This window comes from Corvus cornix, chromosome 9 (assembly GCF_000738735.6).
Source record: "Corvus cornix cornix isolate S_Up_H32 chromosome 9, ASM73873v5, whole genome shotgun sequence".
NCBI lineage: Eukaryota > Metazoa > Chordata > Aves > Passeriformes > Corvidae > Corvus > Corvus cornix.
In genome coordinates, this window is record NC_046339.1 from 16191508 (window position 1) to 16211826 (window position 20319).

Below are 20319 nucleotides of genomic sequence, written 5' to 3' on the forward strand. Positions count from 1 at the left end.
AAACTGACCAAACAACAGAAACAGTTGCTGAAATTCTGCCCACCTGAACCATCTGGAAAACTAGCCAGGTGGAGAAAAAATCCCCACCAGCACTCCAACAGATGCTGCTCCATATTCATATTTAACAGCTTTCCCCTTTCCTAGTCACTTCATCCAGATGTTCCAGAAGGTAGTGGAAGTTCAATTAGAGGTGATATTTTATAAGTACAAAGTAAAAACAACTCCATATTTATCACTGAACGTGTTCAACAAACACAGTTCCTCCATGTAAGGCAGCTCACGCACCTCACAGCACAGCTCACCTCGTCCTTGACCACACACTGCCCCACGGCTTCACAAAAGAAGACAGGCTTGAGCTTCGTGAGGTTTGTAATTCCACATATTTAAATGTTTTCCTCAGATTCACTGAAGTAGAACTGCTGAACATGAGAGACAAAAGCCTAACCAAGTCCTAAAGGAGGACCCGCAGTAAGATACCACCCCTACAGACTCTCTGCAGTGTCCCTGTGCGGTACTCCTGGTTGGTTTACAGCAAGACTTGGAATGAAGCACTCAAGTCCCAAACTGACATCAGGTTCAGCTTGGCAAAACAAAGTTTCAGTACAAGGAAAACAAGATCTTTTCCTGAATTTAGTCTTCCATGCACTGATGACAAACACCACTCCTAAGGGGTGCTTTCACTAAAGTGGAGTTCAATCTTCCTCATAGGCAGAAATCAATTAAATTGATGTGAAGTGAAAAAGTTAAAAATGGTTACTCTGAGGCAGTTATATCTGCAGTCTGTTAGACTCTGCATGCTGGATTTTAAAAACTACAAAGCAAATTAGTATTTTAGAAGGTTTTAATTCTATTGTGCCTAAACATTTAAGATCCATGTGAAAAAGTGAACTAGATGCAATAAATAGTACCAGATGTTACAGAACTTTTGGCCACAGACAGGTTGTATCTCTGCATAAATGATGTCACAACAGCCTTCTCAGCTGCAGAACTTAATACATAAATAGTTTATAATTTTTAAAAGTCAGCAAAAAGTTCATTCCATACTCACTAATATTGTATGGATTTAGGGCCATTCTTTCACTTGTTACATGGGTAAGGAAGGAAAACACCGACTCACAGAAGTGGTTGTACACCAATCTCTCTTAAATGATCCCTGCAAAGAATCGTTTGGTGAAGGACCAAAGACCTAATCTAACATTCTGCACCAAGGCAAGCACATTTACTGCTGACCTGCCCAACAGCCCTGAAGGGGTGCTTGTTTAACCTGCTCCAAAGAGACAGAATAAGGAAATTCTGGAATATCTCTAGCTTATTAGGGAAGTTCACTATCCACATGTTTAGAAATCTTTTGCTTGCACTCCTTTTGCTGCAAGTTAGGCCAATTTCTGCTTGTAAATAGACAAGAGAGCTGGGCTTACCACTGTTCTCGTGCAGCAGAAGAATGCTGCATATGTATCCTCAATCTGCTCTTTTACTAACCCAGTTACATTGCCAATCTCAGCACATCATATAAACAAAAATGCCCAAACCATATTAGATGAGTATGAAAAACTGCCTTTCTCCAGTTTTCCCAGCTCCTGAAAGAGAAATGGATATCAGTATTTATTGTAAGACTTTTTAGAAAGCTTGACACTCCTTTAGAAACAGCTCCTATGACTGAAAGCTCAGAAGTGTTAATATTTTCTTGCCTTCTGAACTCTGGTAACAAATAAGAAATAACCAATTTTTTTTATATAGGGAACAATGAGACGCTCATAATAAACCCATACAATGCTTCTGTCCTTCATGTCTGCACACTCCAGAAGCCACAGCACAAACACGAGGATCTGCTCACCAGCTGTTGTGTGGAAGCATGATCCACACTCAAGTCACTCAGTGCTGAACCAAAATGGGTACAATTCCCCAGCCATGGAATCAGAGGGGAAAATGAACTGCAACGCCCATTCCCATCCCCTCTCAACAGAAGGAAGGGCAGCTGGACCCAGACTCTCCCAAGCCATCCATTCCTGGTGTCACGCCGCCGTGCTGTGCCATCTCCACATTCACACCTCTGGAGTGCAGCCCTGGAGACAGGCAGAAGCTTCAAAGGTTCAGCATTTCTCTATTATTGTATCAACAGCATACATACAACTTGGCACCCAGGAGTATCATAATTAAACAGAGCAAGGGATGGCCAGAGAAAGTTACTTTAGTCCTGCAGGATAAAAAAAATGGCCAAACTACCCTGAAGTGGGCAGTCCCTTCACTATCTCCTACTACACCCTCTATATCTGTACAAATACTGGTTTTGTGGTATTTTAAGGGGCATTTTTTCCCCTTAGGAGAAGTGGTGCCACCAGGGAAAACAGCATGCAGACACAAAACCACAGAATTTGCCTGTGCTTAAAGATGGAAGAGGGAAAAGAATTTTAAAAGCTAAACACAGTTCTTTCATCACGTCTTAATTCTGGGCCATGAAAAACCCTTATTTATTAACAGTAATATGTTAGGTCATTCAACCATTAAATTTCAAGAATGTGTCCATTAACAAGTCTGCTGATTAGGATTAATTAGGGAGTGGAATTTCTTACATGGTACCTGATCACAGAGTTTAGAGGACATACAAAAAACTCTCAAGAAATCACAGCTCCTACAACAAAGGAACCGAAGTGCAGATGCTGAAATATTTTATACAAAGCTAGGTTTTCTTAAAGAGCCCCTACTTAAGGGAGTCAGGCAGCGACCAGGGCCGGAGAATAAGCAAGGTCCCACACCCACCTGGGTAACTGCCCTTAATTTTTCTCCTTGAAGAGACCAAGCACAACAGAGCACACTGGGGATTCATCCAGCACATCTGCCTCAGCAGTGCTCTGACACCTACACTGATGGGGGCTTTAATGGCAAAGATCCTGCTAAGGATTCACAGAACAGTTTGGGTTTGAAGGGACCTTTAAAGGCCCTCCAGTCCAAACCACCTGCAACAAAGCAGGTGTTAATAAAACTTCCAAATACTCTAAGCACCAGAATTTTCAACACTCAACTCCAAAACCTCCTCTAAATTAAAAAGAAACAAAGTTAGTCCCAATACAATCAATCTGCCCCCTTGGTATTACAAGTCTTCATTTCTAACAACATGGCAGAAGCTCTGTCATTTAAAATATACACCTTATTAATTACTACAATTAAAACCAAACAGCTTTAAATGTTAAAAAAATATTTATTTCAATTCTGTATACAAAAAAAGGGCAAAACAACTGAAATTTTGTTAGTACTGACAATTTTTGTGAATATTTAATGGCATGTATTTCTAAGCTCACTTTACAAGACCAAGTGCTTATAGAATTGTAATCAGGTTTTTGATTTTCATTAAGCGTCTTTTTTTCACCTGACTAGCAGCTCACCCTGTGCTTTTAAATAAGTAAAGTATCAGAGCTTAACACACACAGTATGTTACACTGCAACTTTTGACCAGAGCATTAAAGGAGTTCTGAGAAACCAATGCTACATCCTTCTCATTTACATCCAATTATTACCTGCTGAGAAAAATATGCAGGTTCTTGAGACTTATTTTCAGTGAACATAAAAAAGTTGGCCTTCTATAGAAGTGTCTGCTGTTTTATTCTAAGGCTATTGCATATATACAAAACCAACCAAGCCCAAGAACACACCAGAAATCAGCATTCTGTCTGTACCTGAAGTCCACTGCAGTTTTGTCAGCTGGGTCCCAAAACCCCGAGCCCAAAATATGCATCCTGATATTGTGCTTTTCCCAGCAAACAAGAGCTTCCCCTGCATACATTAGCTACAAACAGAAAAGGGAGATACTATTTATTTAAAGAACACAGTAAAAAATTTCCTTTCAGGATATTTTTCTATATGAAAAATACAGCACTGTTTCTTATATTCAAAAGATAACCTCATAGAAAAGTAGACTTCATAAATCACAGGTTGGTGGAGATTCCAACAGGTCTCTGTCGAAAGACAGTAACCAAATAATTCTTCTGCAATCATACTTCTCCAAGACTACAAGTTTTAGAGGAACATCACCAAATTCTTTCATTCTGAGGATAAAATGCCTGGACAAGCAGTGATATTTTTCAGGGCAATACTGGAACCAAACCCCTTGAGGTTCATTAGTTAACATTAACAGGCAGCAGTGCCGCAGGCAGGACAGCCTTGTGTGGAGGGTGTGCCCAGAGGGACAACTGAGCTCTCAGGTCTCCTCTCAACTCTTCTGGTTGGGTAAGGGAATTCTAGAAAATGAAGAATTCAAGGTAGCCTGTATTTAGGCATGATCTCCACAAGTCTACACACTGTCAGATCTGATACTGGTCTTCAAACAAGATAAATCTTAAGAAATAGTGGAATATTTAAAGCGGCATGAACAGCATATACAAAATAAAATTTCCAAACCTTCTTAGAAAGGGAAATAGATGCTTTAAAAAAGTATATTACTAAATAAATATATACTTGGTATGGCACAGCCAGCTACCTTTACACAAAACTCCCCACAAATTATTTCAGCTCTTTAAAGGGCAGCAGTTTTTGATTTAAAACATAAATATTAAGAAGGCTTTAGGAAATCATAAGTAGTTACAACCCAGTTTTATCACATCCGAGCTCTGGATAATATGGTGTGAGGATGACTGCAACACTGATGTTTGTATTAAATAATTCTTTGGTAGGGACAGCAGGGGAAGGATAGCTGCAACTATTTGTCACACAGTTTGGAAGACTGCTCAAAAGCTTAAGCCTAGACTCACATGACCCAGCCACTGTCATCAAAGCAAACTTTTCAAGTGTATTTCACATGGCAATCCCAAAAAACGAGCTGGTCATCATAGACAACTGAGAAAGGTTTGTAAAGAACAATTGCATAGTTTTAAAGTTACATAGAAAATGCAACATTTCTGCTGCAATGGATGAAGAAAACCTGTTGTCTGAGAACATCAGCAGTCAAGAAGCCAAGGAATTCTTAAAGCTATACAAAATAATTTAAGGAAAAAAAGACAGTTTGGTAAAACCATCAGTCTTCTTCCATTTAAGGTGCATTAAGATGGAGACAGCCAAAGATCATATTTTGATTCTTATCTCACATTTCGTATTCAAGTTCCAACTTTGAGACTGAACTCACAAAATCTTCTGCAGTTCTGCAAAAAGTAGTAAAAATAATGGAAGAATGATTATAAATTATTCTGTAAATTACAGAATACAAATAAATCTGTAAATATTTGGTAAGTCTGAATTGCACTTCACAATTTACATCGCCACCTGCCAACTTCATCGTCTGTCAAACCTACGAAGCCTTTGCCTTCTTATGTCCTCTTCTGAGTGCTCAGGTGGGAACCAAAACCCATAAGGTCGCCGCTCATTATTGTGTGTTCCTCCACCAAAATCTACAAGACACAATGAAAAACAACTGTTATTTTGTTCTGTAATAGGAGAAAAATGCACATATATCCTGTAAGCCAAAGCATCACAACAGAAAGATGACAGGGAATTGAATGTTTTCAATTATGATGGTTTCAGGGCAATTACAACTTCCAGAAACTGCTCTTAGTCAAATAAAAAGAAAAACCAAAACCAGAAAACCCCTCCAAACAATAAAGCTACCACCACCCAAAAAAAACAACCCAACAACAAAACTAAACCGAACAACAAACCACAACCAAAAGAATATCTAACAAGTATTAACCCATTAATAATAACAAGTATTAACAAGCATTCACATTTTTCACAATCCCTACTTTACACAGTAAACTCCAGAATGTTAAAACTATTTCAGTGTCCTCAGCAGTTGCTTCTGGCAAAAGCAGCTTTTGTGTTTGCTTTTAGCACTGAGTCCAACATGTGCAGACCCACAGCAGATGCACACACAACTCCCACCCCCATCTGGCAGCAGTTTCACAAGGGAAGGACACATGGCAGCCCAACCATACAAACTGTAAGCAAAATAATCTGAGCAGCAAGAGCACACCAAGCCCCACAGTTCTGTGCCCTGGCACCCCAAGAGGAGCCAGGACAGGCTACTCCAGGAGCTCTCCAGAATTCACATCGAGTCATCCAGCAAAGAAACAATGCAAGGCTTGGTTACACACACCAGCTCAGCTGAGGGGCAAAAATCACAGTCTGCCTTCTGAGCAGAATTACAGTGTTAAGGATAAGCAAATTAGCTTTAAAGATAATAAAACAATTGGTAATAAAGACTTTGTAACATTCAGCATTTCTTAAACTTTCACCTGCCCCACACAGGGTCAAAACTGCATTGTAATGCTGTAGTTTAATAATTTTTTTTTTAAATCATCATAATTAAACTACTTGCATTTTTAAAAAAAATTCTATTCAGTAGTGAAATTGTCAATTAAATACCAAGGTTTCTCATGAAAACATTTATTTTTCTTTGTAGAATCCCAGATTAATTTTTATTTAAGAAAATGGATACTGTTTACACAGTTAAGACAAGTCCTTGCAGAGTCCCCATAAAACATGCTCACCACTTCAAATATACATGTGCTTTAATAATCATTAAGAACAGAATGAGGTGTCATAAAAAAAATGAAAAATGCTCCTTTATATGTTGACTCAAAAATAAAAGGCTAGACAATGTATTTTGAAAAGCTTTATGTTCAAGAAGAGATCTTATTTTACATCAAAAAATATGAACAGCAAAGTCTGGATGTTTTAAATGCATGTATTTGTATCTGCAGGTAGATATTTAAATTATCCCCTTACCTAAAATAGTTCCCTGACACCTTTTTTCTCTTAATTACAGCAGAAATATTAATGAAATAACACCTTTATCTTATCAAAATATTTATAAGCCACAGTGTTCAGAAATGGTAATTAGGCCACTGCTACTACTGAAACACCACCTGACGTCTGTGCAAGAAATAAACACAGGCTTTTCAACACATCAGCAAAAAAAAAAAATTAGAGACTAAGGGAGTCTAAGATTGTATTTTAAGGGTATGGAAAACTGCAACAACACCAGATGATAGACAAACCCAAAGGATATTACAACAAACTTAGAACAAAACATTAGCTCTTCCACTGTATATTTTACAATTAATTTTATGTGAACTAGAACCATGTTCTGTGAATACAGAAGACTGAGACCCCATCCTGTCACTCTGTGGAGGAGTTTCTTTTGTTACTAAAGTTCACAACTAAAGCACTTTGGACCAAACCAAGAAAATCACTGTAACTGCAAGAGATGTAACTAAATCTGTACTAATGCAATGCCACAGAAGTGTTACACCAAACACTCTCACTTCATTTTTCCACTTCTCTGAAGTTATGACCTTATTTTTAGGTTAGATAATAGGATGTGCAAGACAGTTTCTGTAAAGAATATATCAAGCTACCAAACTGTGAAAATCTCACTAGTAGAAACATACAGTTAGGTCTGATGCTGCCAGATAAGAGCAGTGTAGCAAATAAATAGCAGAGCTATTACGAAGCAGTATGTCTGTATTTCTTTTTCATGCCAGCATTAGTTGTGTTAAAGAAGAATCTAGAACATTTCGGTTGAATAGCTTACCATTTTCAGTATCACCATCTGTCCTGGCACTAGTGAATGCGGTATCCATACAAAAACCAAACTATACAAACACTTAAATACCCATACAAAGAACACACACTTCTCATTTCCAAAAAAACTCTTACTTTTGTAGAGGCTTTACTGTAGAAGATAATCAAAGACAGCAGTAATCTCTTTTGAACCCAGCAAGTACCATACAGGTAACCGTAACAGAGAGTTCTGATCTGGATATTTGATCAAATGTTGTAACAACTTCCAGTACTTGCTTGGTTTTAATTTATACCAGTTTTATACAAATTCTCCCTTCCATAAATAGCACAGCCCTGCCAACTATGTTATAACAACAGAATATAATTAAAGTTCACTAACCCACACTTGGGTGTGCTACAGATCTCATACAGTGTGCTACACTGCACACCAAACTTGCCTCGCTTTTTAATGCAAAAATACCAAGGTTTCAAGTGTTCTGTTTGAGAAAATGGGAGTTCTCTTAGTTTGTAAACACCCAAATATTTTTTTCCCCCACATAATCAACGAGGTTGGAAAAGACCTTTGAGATCATCAAGTCCAACCTATGACCCAACACCACCTTTTCAAGCAGACCCTGGCACTGAGTGCCACGTCCAGTCTTTTCTTGAACACCTCCAAGGATGGTGGCTCCACAGCCTCCCTGGACAGCTCATTCCAACCAGGTATTTTTAGATGCATTTGGAATTAGAAGCAGCAAACTGGAGGGCAGCAAGAAACCAGAGTCAAAAGCCCAGTGCTGGTCTACTCATTTCATCTCTTCCAGCCAATCAGCAGTGAAGTCTAGGTTTAATCAAACTCTCCTATGATTTACTGAGTTGTACAGAAAATCCTAAGGAAAGGCAGTGAAGATATTTTTCCTCCTTTCATACTTTAGAAAAACTAGGAGGCTTCCAGAAAGAGCTGAGACACACAAGACACAGCAACCTTCTCACTGTTTTGAGTTTCACTTGAAGTCAGACAGAAACTACAATTGAATAGAAAATATAAAATGGCAAAACTGCTTTTATTCTTTCCTGTCCTTCCCTCTGAAAAATGCAGACATGCTATACAGTCTGAGAGATTTGGCTTTTAGTACTTATCACTGCCCCATTTTTTCCTACTAAGCTCCAAGTATACCACATTCATTAGCCTTTGCTATTGTTTCTAACACAGCCCTTTGAGTTTCTGTCAATGTATGAAAAGAATGTTGTTATGCTATGAAGCCAACTATTCTTCCTGGTGCTCATGCCAATATGCCTCATCTACAGACTTGAACATAACAAACTGGTGAAGAAGAGAAATGGAAGTAACTACCGTTTCTGTGCTGTGCTTTGGAACAGCTGACAAATGAAAAATCAAATTAGCAGGAAAGTAGCTGAGGGTACTGAATTAAGAAGGAAAGTAACATACAATGAATCCAGATACAGCTGGACTGTTACGAGAGCAAGCCAGAACAATCTTGAACAGTTTCCCTCTCTCTCTTGTTTTTTAAAGGAGATGGTAAAATTGAGAAATACACAAAACCATTCCCTCCCAAAAGTCTGGTAATTTGTTTTGGTTAGGAGAGGAGATGGCTAAAGACTTATCTTTAATCCCTTTGTACTTGAGGATTTTTATATTTATTTTAATCATGCCTCAAAGTCTCATCTTTGCTGTATCAGTAACACCAAAATAAACTCTTTTTGAAGTAAAATAAATTGTTAAAAGCACATTGGTAACATTTTTAGAAACTGTCAATCACTGCCTCATAAACCAAAACCTTACTGCACACTCAGATCATCTATTTGCTACAAATAATCAATGCTACAAAGCAGAAGTAAGAGGATAGAGACCACTGCTGGACTCGATGCTCTTCTGCAAAGAATTAAGGAAATTAGTTTTACAGCTACCTCCAGCTACCATTTAGCTGGATACTGAAATACCTAGAGGAGAGATGGCATAAAATAATCTCACTGCACTTCCCAAACATTTAATAATTCTCTAGATGTTAATTCACCTAAAACAAAGCTAAACTCATTATTAACTGAAAATGGTTGATACATTAAATTAATTATGTCTTTCTTTCTCAAGTATTGAAAGGAATTTACTATCCAACTCAAAACATCCTATATAAACATCCTACTTAACCAGCCCCTAGGCTAAGACTGACAGCTATTCCTCTCCTGAGTAGTAAGAAAGCCATTAATAACTTCAGTTAAAAGAATTACAGGTGGGCTGTACGTTTATCATAATGTAGTAGAAATATTTTGTTGAGCTGCAAATGGTAAGGTATCCTTTTCCTTAGAAAAGGACTGATTCATTCAGTCAGACATAAAAAAAAAAGTTCAGAACATCATTTTTAAAATGGTCCCAATGGAAAAAATGTAAACTATATATATAATCTGTATAATTAATCCAGTGATAAACCAAAGTTAAAATAGTAAATTACTAAAATCTAAAATTAGGAATATTCACTGACCTTCATTTATCAGTAAAAACATTTCCAGACTAAGTTTGTCAACATTTGCAAGAATCTTAGTATATAAAAAACCACTTTGTTTTCCCGTTACTGCATTTCTGCTTGCCTAACAAAGACCCACAGCAACAAAGGAATTCTGAACAATATCCCTTTCCCAATGCCAAGCCTGAGAAACCCAGATGGACAGATGAAGATACAAAGGCACACTGGAGCCACTCCCCAGCAGCTCCCACTTTCTCCAAGGGTAAGGGATGCTTTTGTGCAGCCCACACATAACTCCTTCTAATGATGCCCACAGCTGGGAAGCAGAAGTGCTGCTCTCCAGCAAGGTGACCCTGCCAAACCAACAACTTTTGCTCCTTTATGAACAAGTTCAAGTCACTGAGGGGAAAAAAAATATTTCCAGAGACCACTGAGGTCAGAGAAAAGACTCCCATTTGTATCACTGAGTCTTGGATCAAAACACCAAGAGGTCTCTACATCCATATGCAAACCATGCCTTTAAAAGAGGTGTAATGTGTGTATGTACACAAACCATCTCTGGCTACATCCAAGATTTAACTATTTTTATCGTTTTCCTCCTGTTTTGTCTTCAGCAGTTGAAACATTTGCAAGAAGGAAACCATCCAAAAGAACTGGCAGTACCTACAAGTGTATTTGCATAGTTAGGAACTCCCAGAAAAAAATACTCAGCATTCTGTATACATTTCATCATGAAAATCTGAATAAATTTGTATCTCTAAATCTGTTGTAGCAATAGCAAGAACCTATGTCACGAACTGTGTCACTGTCAACTTGTGGCCTAAAGAGCAAAGGAAGCCAACTTAGGCAGTATTTCCAAAAATACCTGCTTTACAGAACTGGTCTTTACCCCACAGTATTTCAGAGGTGCTAACTGGTTGTGGTACTGGTTTGAAAGAGAAACCCATGGTGAAAGGCTCAGTGGTGCATCTTACCTTTTTGGTGAACTTTGATCACCACTGTAAAGAGAATTGGGAGGTTTTTGGTTCTAATTTTCAGCAAACCTCTTATCCCACATCAACCACTGTATTTATGAAGAGACAGATGGAAGAAAATCCATTAAATATTTGTAAAATAATTCTGACTACGCTTCTTGCTGCAAGTGGTCTGCTTCTTACATTGGTACCAAAACTTTCCATGTGGAAATAAAAATTCATTGATTTATTTTCCCAGAAATTTGCTTAAGAAAGTGTTGGTGATCAGGATCATAGAGCAGTTGCCATTTTAGAAAGGTATTTAGAACATGAGGTGTGTTGGGTACCATAGGTCTGAATTTCAAAAAAAAAAACAAACAAAAGGAAACCCATCACAAAAGTTGCATCTAATTCTCAAAGCCTAAGTCCTAGGATATGACTTTATGAAATGTATTTTTATCTGATAAAATGCACTGCATATTTGAGCACACAATCTGTTCTAAGGTATTTCTGCAGAAAACCACCACATTCAAGCGCAATGACTGGCATTTCTATAATTGCAGAAAGAACAGATAAACACCGATCAGAAAAAAATATTCAGCATTTCTCCAGTTTCATCACATAAGTTCCATTCTTATATTACAATCTTCCATGGACTGGGCACATTTCAAAGACTACAATAAAAAGTCCTGTCCCAGTAGCAGAAAACAGAAATGGGAACCCTTCCAGAGAACAGGTAAGCCAGATGCTCAGGTATTTCCTAACTGCTCCAAATTACTCTAACTGGCCCGTACCTGGCCATCTAGAAGCTTTTGAGTGGAAAGGTATTTATTTGTTTAGTTTTAAATGAAAAGCAAAGAAATGCATAGACAGTTCATGATAAAATTTAAGAGGAACATCTATATCTGGTACTTGTAGGTATTTCGCTATAATCACAAACGATAAAGATTATCAGCTTCATGGGTACAAAGCTTAGTCTTTTGTGCAAAAACACGAGCTTGCAAAGGATTCTTAACATTATTAACACTGAAAGTCAGACACTGAGAAGCTCAAATCACCAAAAACCCCAACACCCACCACAACAAAAATCCAAACCCACATCCCACACTAATCAAGATATTTCTTCTGAGCAGAACAGCAAGCAAACAATAGATCAGAGACTTGGTTATACTGGGGTTACATTAAGGGTGGCTGGTAATGCCAGTATTAAACAAAAATGTCAGCCATATATTTGAACTTCATTGTAAAAGGAGTTTAAATATCAAAGGCCATGACTTTTTAAAATCAAAATTATTTTCTTAAAGGAAGAATTATTGCAATTTGAAACCAATATAAAATTACGAGAATAACAATAAAAATTAAAAAAAAAAACCCTAATCAAACTAAACCAACAAACTCTGGAGAGAAAACCAATTAATGTTGTTTAAATGGTTTCTTGTTTGAGGCAACAACATAACTACAACTGGGAATGGAAAAACTACAAGTAGCAGTTAGTTCCTTTCAGCAAATAGACCTAAATCACTAAAACAGTTGATAGTCTTAAGATTGATGCCTCCATAGATCTTAAACAAGCCTAGCAGTTTCTTTTCTTGCACTAGACTCTAATTATTATTATAATAGAAATTTCCAGGATACTGCATAAAAACAGATCTGCAGTTCAGGAATGCCTGAATGTGGAATAAATAGAAATGCTGTATCTTTACGGTGGGTTTAGATAACCCATGTATGAGTTTAGAGAACAGTATCTACTGAGCTTAAATTCAATGCATGTCTTAATACAAATTAGTTTTCAGTTGTGGACAACAGCTGATACCAGGAAATTCTGTATTATGTCATTGGTTCTTTTACTAGCTTAGCAGGATACGATCACAGCCATTTATAAGAATGGATCAACATTCTAAATCCATAATGGCACATTTTGTGGTCTAAAAGCCATAATAAATGTACTTGTCCAACTAAGGATGAAAAAATATTCATGATCAATTGAAATTATTGGAATACTCTGTTGTCCAAGTTACAGAGCAACTGAGATGGTTTAAATGTCATAGTTGGGGGAAAAAAAAATTAATATGAGACCCCTAAATTGATTGTGGTACCTGCTATTACAACCTATTTCAAATTACTTCATGTATTTTTTTGTCATGTTAAGTACCTGTTTCATCATCCATGTAATTGCAAGAACCTCTGAATGCTCATGCTTTAGGGAAATTGTATTGTGTTCAAAGGATAGTGCTCATTCAAGCTAATTATTTTTCAAACCAACTGACAGTGAAGAATATCCTAATTGCCCATTAGCACACTAAATTTCATCTCATCCTTTGTGTCCCTAAAACAGGTGTGATCAATGACATGCTCTATATCACGTTCTTTGTTAAGTAGGACATCTGCCTACAGGCAAACAGAACCTTTACACAGCTTGTTTAAGGAAGTATTTTGAGAGCTCAACTCTTAAATCTTGCTTGTCCAAACCAAAGTGCTCCAGCAGGTAGGAGAAAGAGGTGCAAAATAAAGATCTTTATATAATTGATCACACCAAATTATACTGAAAACAATATACAATGATACCTCTTCCTGCTTCACTTGCCTGTGAGGCTTAAAAACTGTAACAAGCACTGACACCAGGCACTACCAGAGTGTTAAGAAATGCTGCTGTTGGCAGGGAAGTTAAAAGTGAAACTTGGTTTGCCACAGTAGTCTCTAGTGTCGTACTATTGCAATTCATTCTTGCGTTTCATGTAAGGACATTCTCCAAAAAACCACATACTCTCTTACAGCACAAAACTTACCTTTGTTCAAAAACAAGCAGACAAAAAATACATACTTGCCTGGAGTGTTGGAGATTATTTAAGGCTACAAATGAAAGTTGCAGGTGAGTCACATTGATACATAAAGGCTTTTAAAGTGCATACTGTCTACTTATATTATCATAATCTTATCATTGTTATTTGTATTCTGTTCTCTTGGTAGTTTCAAAAAAAACTCCACACATGGCTCATTCTTGCAAGTAACATCTCAAACCGCTTAATATTAAAAGCTTTGAAGGATTTCTTTCTCAAACGCAATGTTAAAAATTATGCAAAATATCATCTTAAAGAGACAGTAAAACAGTCAGTATCCCTTACAGTAAAGCTCCTTTTATACCCATTCCTTCCCAAAATTACAAGATATGTCCAAAAATAAGTCATGAGGAATACATTTTGTTTTCCCTCCTGAGTCCCTTTCAGTATGAATCACAACTTAAGAGATAAAAATGCAGCAAAATTCCTACCTCTTTCATTAAGACTGTTTAGCACTGCTCTTTCAAGCTGTTCTTCTTCAGTAAGCCCACCTGTATAATCAAAGTAGCTCCTTGGAGCTCTGTATTGATAATCTGGATAATAGCCATAATACTCTGTAAAATGAATCAAAAAATAAAATAAATTACTGCTACTCAGGAAGTGTGAAATCAGATATTATCTTCTTCTTATCTTTCTTCCACAAATTAATTTGGGAAAGAAAAAGTTTATTAGGGTTCAATTATTTATACAATATATGCCATGAATTAACTTCTAATTTACAAAGCTACAGCATGGCAACAGGAGAGAAAAGAACAGCAGAAAAAAGATGGATCAAGCATCTCAATTTCTTACAATTGTTATACTAAGTGTCACAGAATTGCTATTATTAAGAAGTTTCACACAGAAATTGAAGGACAGTTTTCATCATCTCCTTTTAACATTTAGTTGTCAATACTTGGACACTTTACTGGTATCACTAGAAAACAGGTATGGTTCAGGCTTTTTCTTCCCACGTCTCTTTCCCTTTCCCCCAGTGCCCATAAACCAATGTCATCATAAATTTCAGTCACCTTTGGATCTAGAGAAGTCATGGGGAAAGATTCCTGCAAATTCTTGCAGTGCTGTATACAACTCATGTTGTGCAATCGCACAGCTAAATCTGCCCTGCAAAAAGCCACCACAGCACAGATCTCGCCAGTGCCACACTCACTGCTGCTGCACTGCTGGCAACCAACCACTTCTGGCCATTTGCAAAGTTGGCCAAAAACAAGCACAAGCCATTATCCACCCAAACACACGGGATTCAAAAGGGAAAAAAATTACTTGGCTAGATAATTGAGCAAGACTCTCTTCTTGTTAACAATCTGATCTTGCCTGAGCACAGAAAACTTAAGCTGAGAAAAATTATGGAAAAAAGTCCCCCTTTCAACTGAGGGAAACTATGGAGAAAAGCCTCATTTTTCTATTCCATTTTTGTATTTTCAAAATACAAAGCTTTTGTGATATTTTAATTTCCACACAGCTGAAGAAGGGATTTTGAAGAACCAAAGTACAGCAAGGTTGCCAGTTTCTTCCAACGGACAGAAAATTACACAAAGGTTTTTCAAAATTAGGAAAGTTTTTAGGAAAGAAAAATATTTTTGCATGAAACAAGTACAGCAGGCCACTTCCTTTTTTTTCAGATTACTAACTTCAATGATAGTCTTGTTTTCTCTCATTGTTTCTATCAATTCCAGGTGAAACTTGTGGAGTTTCTGTGGTTAATAACAAATACAGATGACAAAGTGAGGACAAATAAATAATTTCTTTTTAAAAATGATTGTGCTGAATAAAAATATTCTGAGCTCTAGAACCTTTAGACAAATAAAACCAGCAATACTCTGTCTTGAAAGTTATACATGAAAAGCAGGAAAAACTGAACAGAGTAACTGCACAAAATTCCACACAGAATTATATATATTCCTCTGTATTTGCAAATATCCCCACATTAATTTTATATACACATGTATGTGCACATAGATGTATGTATACATGTATACATTATACACACACATTCTGTCTGTTTCCCATTTTTTTTGTCTTGGAACATACAACTGAGATTAGGAGATTTTGCATACACCTGCAGTGAAATCTGACTGAGGGACAGCATGCAGCTGTTTCGTCTATACACTTCTGATGCAATCTTCACATACTCCTGTCACTCTCCTCTGCTTTTTGTTAATCTGAATGAAAATTTTCTCAGCTATAAATTTATTTTCTGGAGGCTTCAAAACTGCATGCATGAAGAGTGTAAAATCCTGGTACTAAAGTAATGAAATTATCTGATGAAAGCAAAAGGATGCTGTATTTTAGGTTTGTTCTATTGTTGTAGTTTTTTCTGTTTTATGTTTCACACTGCCAGCAAATTGCAAGTGCTGTAATCTTTTAAAACAAGACAGTTTGGTAACATTGACATGTTCAAGGTGTTCCTATTAATCAAAATAAATGTCTTAATACTTTATTCATGAACTGTACTTAGAGAAAACCTAATTCAGCTACTAAATACTAAATATGTTAAAATTACACTTAAAACCTTTTTTCTTCTAAAGCTATTTCCTTGTACTGTTTCAGGAAATCTGTTCTGAAATAAACATTTATTTTTCTATTTAAATTGGTATTTAGAGGCACATAGTAATAACACAGCAATGCCAGAGAGTGAAAAACTAATCAAGATATGCATCATTAGCCTATGACACTAGATCGAGTTTTCTTAATTCACAGATGGCCAAATTTATTCCATACATCATACGTCAAGCAAAAGGTTAAATCTTCCATTAAGACTTCTGCAAATACGATGAAAGACAAAGTATATGCACAGGGAATGAACATAACAAATATATATTTTCTTAACTGCAGTTGTAAGTCATTTTAGACAAATGAATTTAGTAGAAAGAAAAAATTAAATGGTTATATCTAAAGGCAAACTTGGAAGACAGGATAATTCAGGTTAACTCTCTCAATCTCTCTTTTGTCCAAAAGAACTCAAAGTAACAGCTTTTGGGGACTGCTGAAAACATGCAAAAAAACCCCAGACTTACTTGTCAGCACACTAAAGCTTTTTTTTCCCCCTCCCCATCATGGCAGATCTACTACATGAAATCTCTTCCATTTTCCCAACTCAAAAAGAGCTGGAAAAGCAAACAGAATGGTTATTCAGAATCTATCTGCTCCTCCTTCACAAGGGTAGTCTTGTACACCCACCCAAGCTCTCAGCAGCTGGTGTTTGTACAGTGGCTGTAACAGATTACAGAGTTTAAATGTCAAGTACAAATTCTTATCTTCATTTGCTATTGAAGTACTTTTTCCAATATAAATCTTTTGAGTTCCCATCCACCCTGCTACTCTGGGATACTGAAGGAAGGTTCACTATCTGTGAGCAGCTGGGCTGGGCAGCACCTGTAGCTGGGTGAACACCTTTAACTGGGCTGAGATTGCGAGCCATGGGAACAGGTAACTTGTGCTTGCTGCCCATGCTGTGTTCACCTCTCATTTCACTTCACAGAAGTAATTCTGTTTTATTTCTTTACTGGCCCTTAAATCAAATGTTTTTTGACTTGAGAGTAAATTAGAGTAATGAAAATCCTGGGTAAATATACTTTTAAAGTTGGAACAATCCCCGTTGCTGTTGTTGAGGAAAGCAGGCTAAGATCTTTTGTTTCAGAATTACAAAACAGATGTTTCAAAAATATTCAAGGGCCTGCTTGTGGGAATTATTAAATGTAATAATATAATTGGAGATAGATCATGGAAGACAAAATCCATCAGCGAGAATAAAAGCAGCTATAAACTTGGCTCAAGGTAAGCACATCTCAATTACAAAAGACTACAAAAATAAAAAATCCTGCATGACTAAACATCAGAGAACAGTAAGAATGATCAAATGTGTGAAAAAAAATTTTTTATAAGCAACCGGACAGACTCCAACTTTCCAAATTGAGGGAAAAGATGACCATTCTGAGTATAGGACTGAAGCCTAAAAAACCACTAAGAAAGGAAGTACCCAAAGAATGAAGGTTTAGCCTCCCTCTCCAAAGAAGAATTAATGTGTATCAAATGAAATTAGCAGTTAGCAGGTTCAAACCAAACCAAAAAATGGCAGATTCTAAACCAGGAAACAAACTGTGAGTCTTTTGCGACAATGTAGGTGTTAAAAATGTTCCTGTCGATTCAAAGAGTTTTTGACAAATTGATGGAAGAAGGACCTACCACAGGCTATTAAAGACAAAATTGCCCCATAAAACTTTCTGCTGAGAACATCTTTAAGCCACAAGCCACTTCACACTGGCAGATATTTGAGAGAGTTATCACTATGTATTTATCCTGTTCTTCCAGCAGATGCCTAGGAAAGAGCATAAATCACTGCAGGAGGTAAGAGATGCCAGGATATGCATCCCTTAGCACAGATACAACACACAGAGCCCTTCTCCCAGCCTCTCCTGGCCCTCACGGACAAGGACTCCACCTATTATTTCTGTACACTCCACATGCAATGACTCAGTGTTCTGCAGGAGAAGTGAATCAAATATGCTCCGCTCAGTGTGCCAGTACTCCAACTATCCATCTATAAACTGAAGATGGCCTAAATTCAGTCTGGTGAGGAGGGGCTTTTTGCACATAAATTACTTCATTTACAAAGAGTGTTCAAAGGAAGAAGATCCTTGTCAGAAGGGAAAACCCACCCTAGAATGGAACAGATAAATCTGCCAGATGAGGGCAGATTTACCCATGTCCAAAACAGCAGACACAGTTTTCCCACCGCTACACCTTGTGCAAAAGGGATGGTATTTCCCTGAGGTAGCATTTTAGGAAGTCATGACCTTAATTCGAGGCTTAAGCCTCTTGTACAAAATCCATCCACACACTTGCCTGAAGAGGAGAGACATGCCCAGAGAAGTAATATAAGCTAAGCAAGTATACATGTGCAGAATATTTTGCATACGATATATATTTCCATTTATACAGCTCTCCTATAGGTTTTCTAATCATTAGCAAAAACTGTTTTTAAAGCTGGAATAAGTTTTTGGTTAAGTGGGTGAGAGCACTTACCTGAGTAATAGCCCCTTGGCCTGTCAGGCTCAGTGAAGAAAGAAATGCCAGCTAAATAAACGAATAATGCATATACTGTTAGAATAACCATATTTTCTTTACAGAATACAAAATTCAAATTTAAAGTACCCTTTCTTTAAGAGCCTGTTTCATAAGATACAAGCAGGAAATCAGTCACAGGTACCTGTGGATTGTTTTGGCATCAGTGTGAGAATATACTATTGCAAGCTTGTATGTTGTTCCAGATTTTATAGTAGTGTCCCATGTTCAAGCAACATATCTATGTAGACTAGAAAAAAAACCAACCTGTAACATTCTCCCCAGGACACATAATGAAAAATTTCTGCACTGAGAGTGTCCATTAGTAATAATGTTTAATGCACAGAAAACTGAGGACTGGAGCAACACTGCATTATTCTTGCTATGCTACATAGGAGAAAAAGAATGACCCGTGTACTGAACACAGCTTCCTGCAGCTCTCCATCACACAGCAACCTGCACAGCAGCAGGGCAGGTTCCCCTAACAGTACTGTGGGGTTCATCACTGACTCCCAGAGAAAGTCAGTTTGGAAGGGACCTCAGAAGGTCCCCAGTCCAACTCCGAATCAGAGCAGGGCTAGTGAGAAGATCAGAGGAGGTTACCCAGTCAGGGCTGTATCTTGCCAAGTCCAAGGCTGGAGGATGCTGAAGCTGCCCGGGCAGCTGAGCTGATGCTCGCCTGTTCTATAGTCATCAGGTAGTTCCCCCATGGCACAGAATCAGGCAAGGTTAACCTTTAACTAATGGGACACCTGACGTCTGTTCCTTCCAGCAAGGCAGGAAATCTGATGCTTTGGTGTCCTTTTATCCCTTCCAACTGCTGAACATACATGACTTACAGACTATATCCAAACTGTGATCAAACCTCCAGAGAAAGCACACACATTTGAACAAATAATTCCCCACTATACAAACACCGTATCTGTGCTCAATTTGATGGAACAATCATGAATAAAGTACTCAATCTATCAAGTAGTCAGTCATAAAAAGCCAAATATTCTGCCAACCAACCCCAGCACAGCTCTTGTGCCAGGGCTTAGACTTCCAATTAAAACACTGGTATTTATGGGAGTGCTCATTTAAAAGTTTGCAGGGCTGTATTTAAAACAATTTTTAAGACTAAAGATGTCTAAAGATACAATCTTTTAAAAAAAATAAGTATTTCTACAATATGAAAAGCCGTAATCATGCATTGTTGGAAAGCTTGATAAATTACAGTAACAATTTCTTAAGCATCCCACCACCTTTTTCAAACTGTAGAGACTTCCATTAGAATGGACACAAGCAGCAGAAATCAAGATGTAAACATTTGGTTCTGGCATGTATTTATGGCCTCACCACACTTCATTTGAGGTGACACTTTCGCTGAAAGATTATGCTCTAAATAAATACTTAAAAAGAAGGGTAAAAGGTATTCCTCTACGTAAAAATATCTGAAAGTCACATTTATTCTTAATTGTTCTTATCCCTATTTAAGAAAAAGAATTGAGGTTTTTC

General features: G+C 37.3%; 1 protein-coding gene across 5 annotated transcripts in view; it reads right to left on the reverse strand.

Moving 5' to 3' along the window:
• Positions 1–3176: 3176 nt before the first annotated feature.
• Positions 3177–20319, reverse strand: part of RHBDD1 (rhomboid domain containing 1) — a 28776-nt gene continuing 11633 nt past the window's right edge. For 3 of the 5 annotated variants that reach the window (XM_010406037.4, XM_010406038.4, XM_019289939.3), the window contains 3 exons: positions 18784–18834; positions 14190–14312; positions 3177–5375 (listed from right to left, as the gene is read on the reverse strand). In XM_010406037.4, coding sequence (XP_010404339.1) covers positions 5260–5375; positions 14190–14312; positions 18784–18834 — 290 coding nt within the window. In that variant the 3' untranslated portion in view covers positions 3177–5259. The remainder of the gene's footprint in view (positions 5376–14189; positions 14313–18783; positions 18835–20319) is intronic. The other 2 variants (XM_019289941.3, XM_019289940.3) reach the window with 2 other exon arrangements.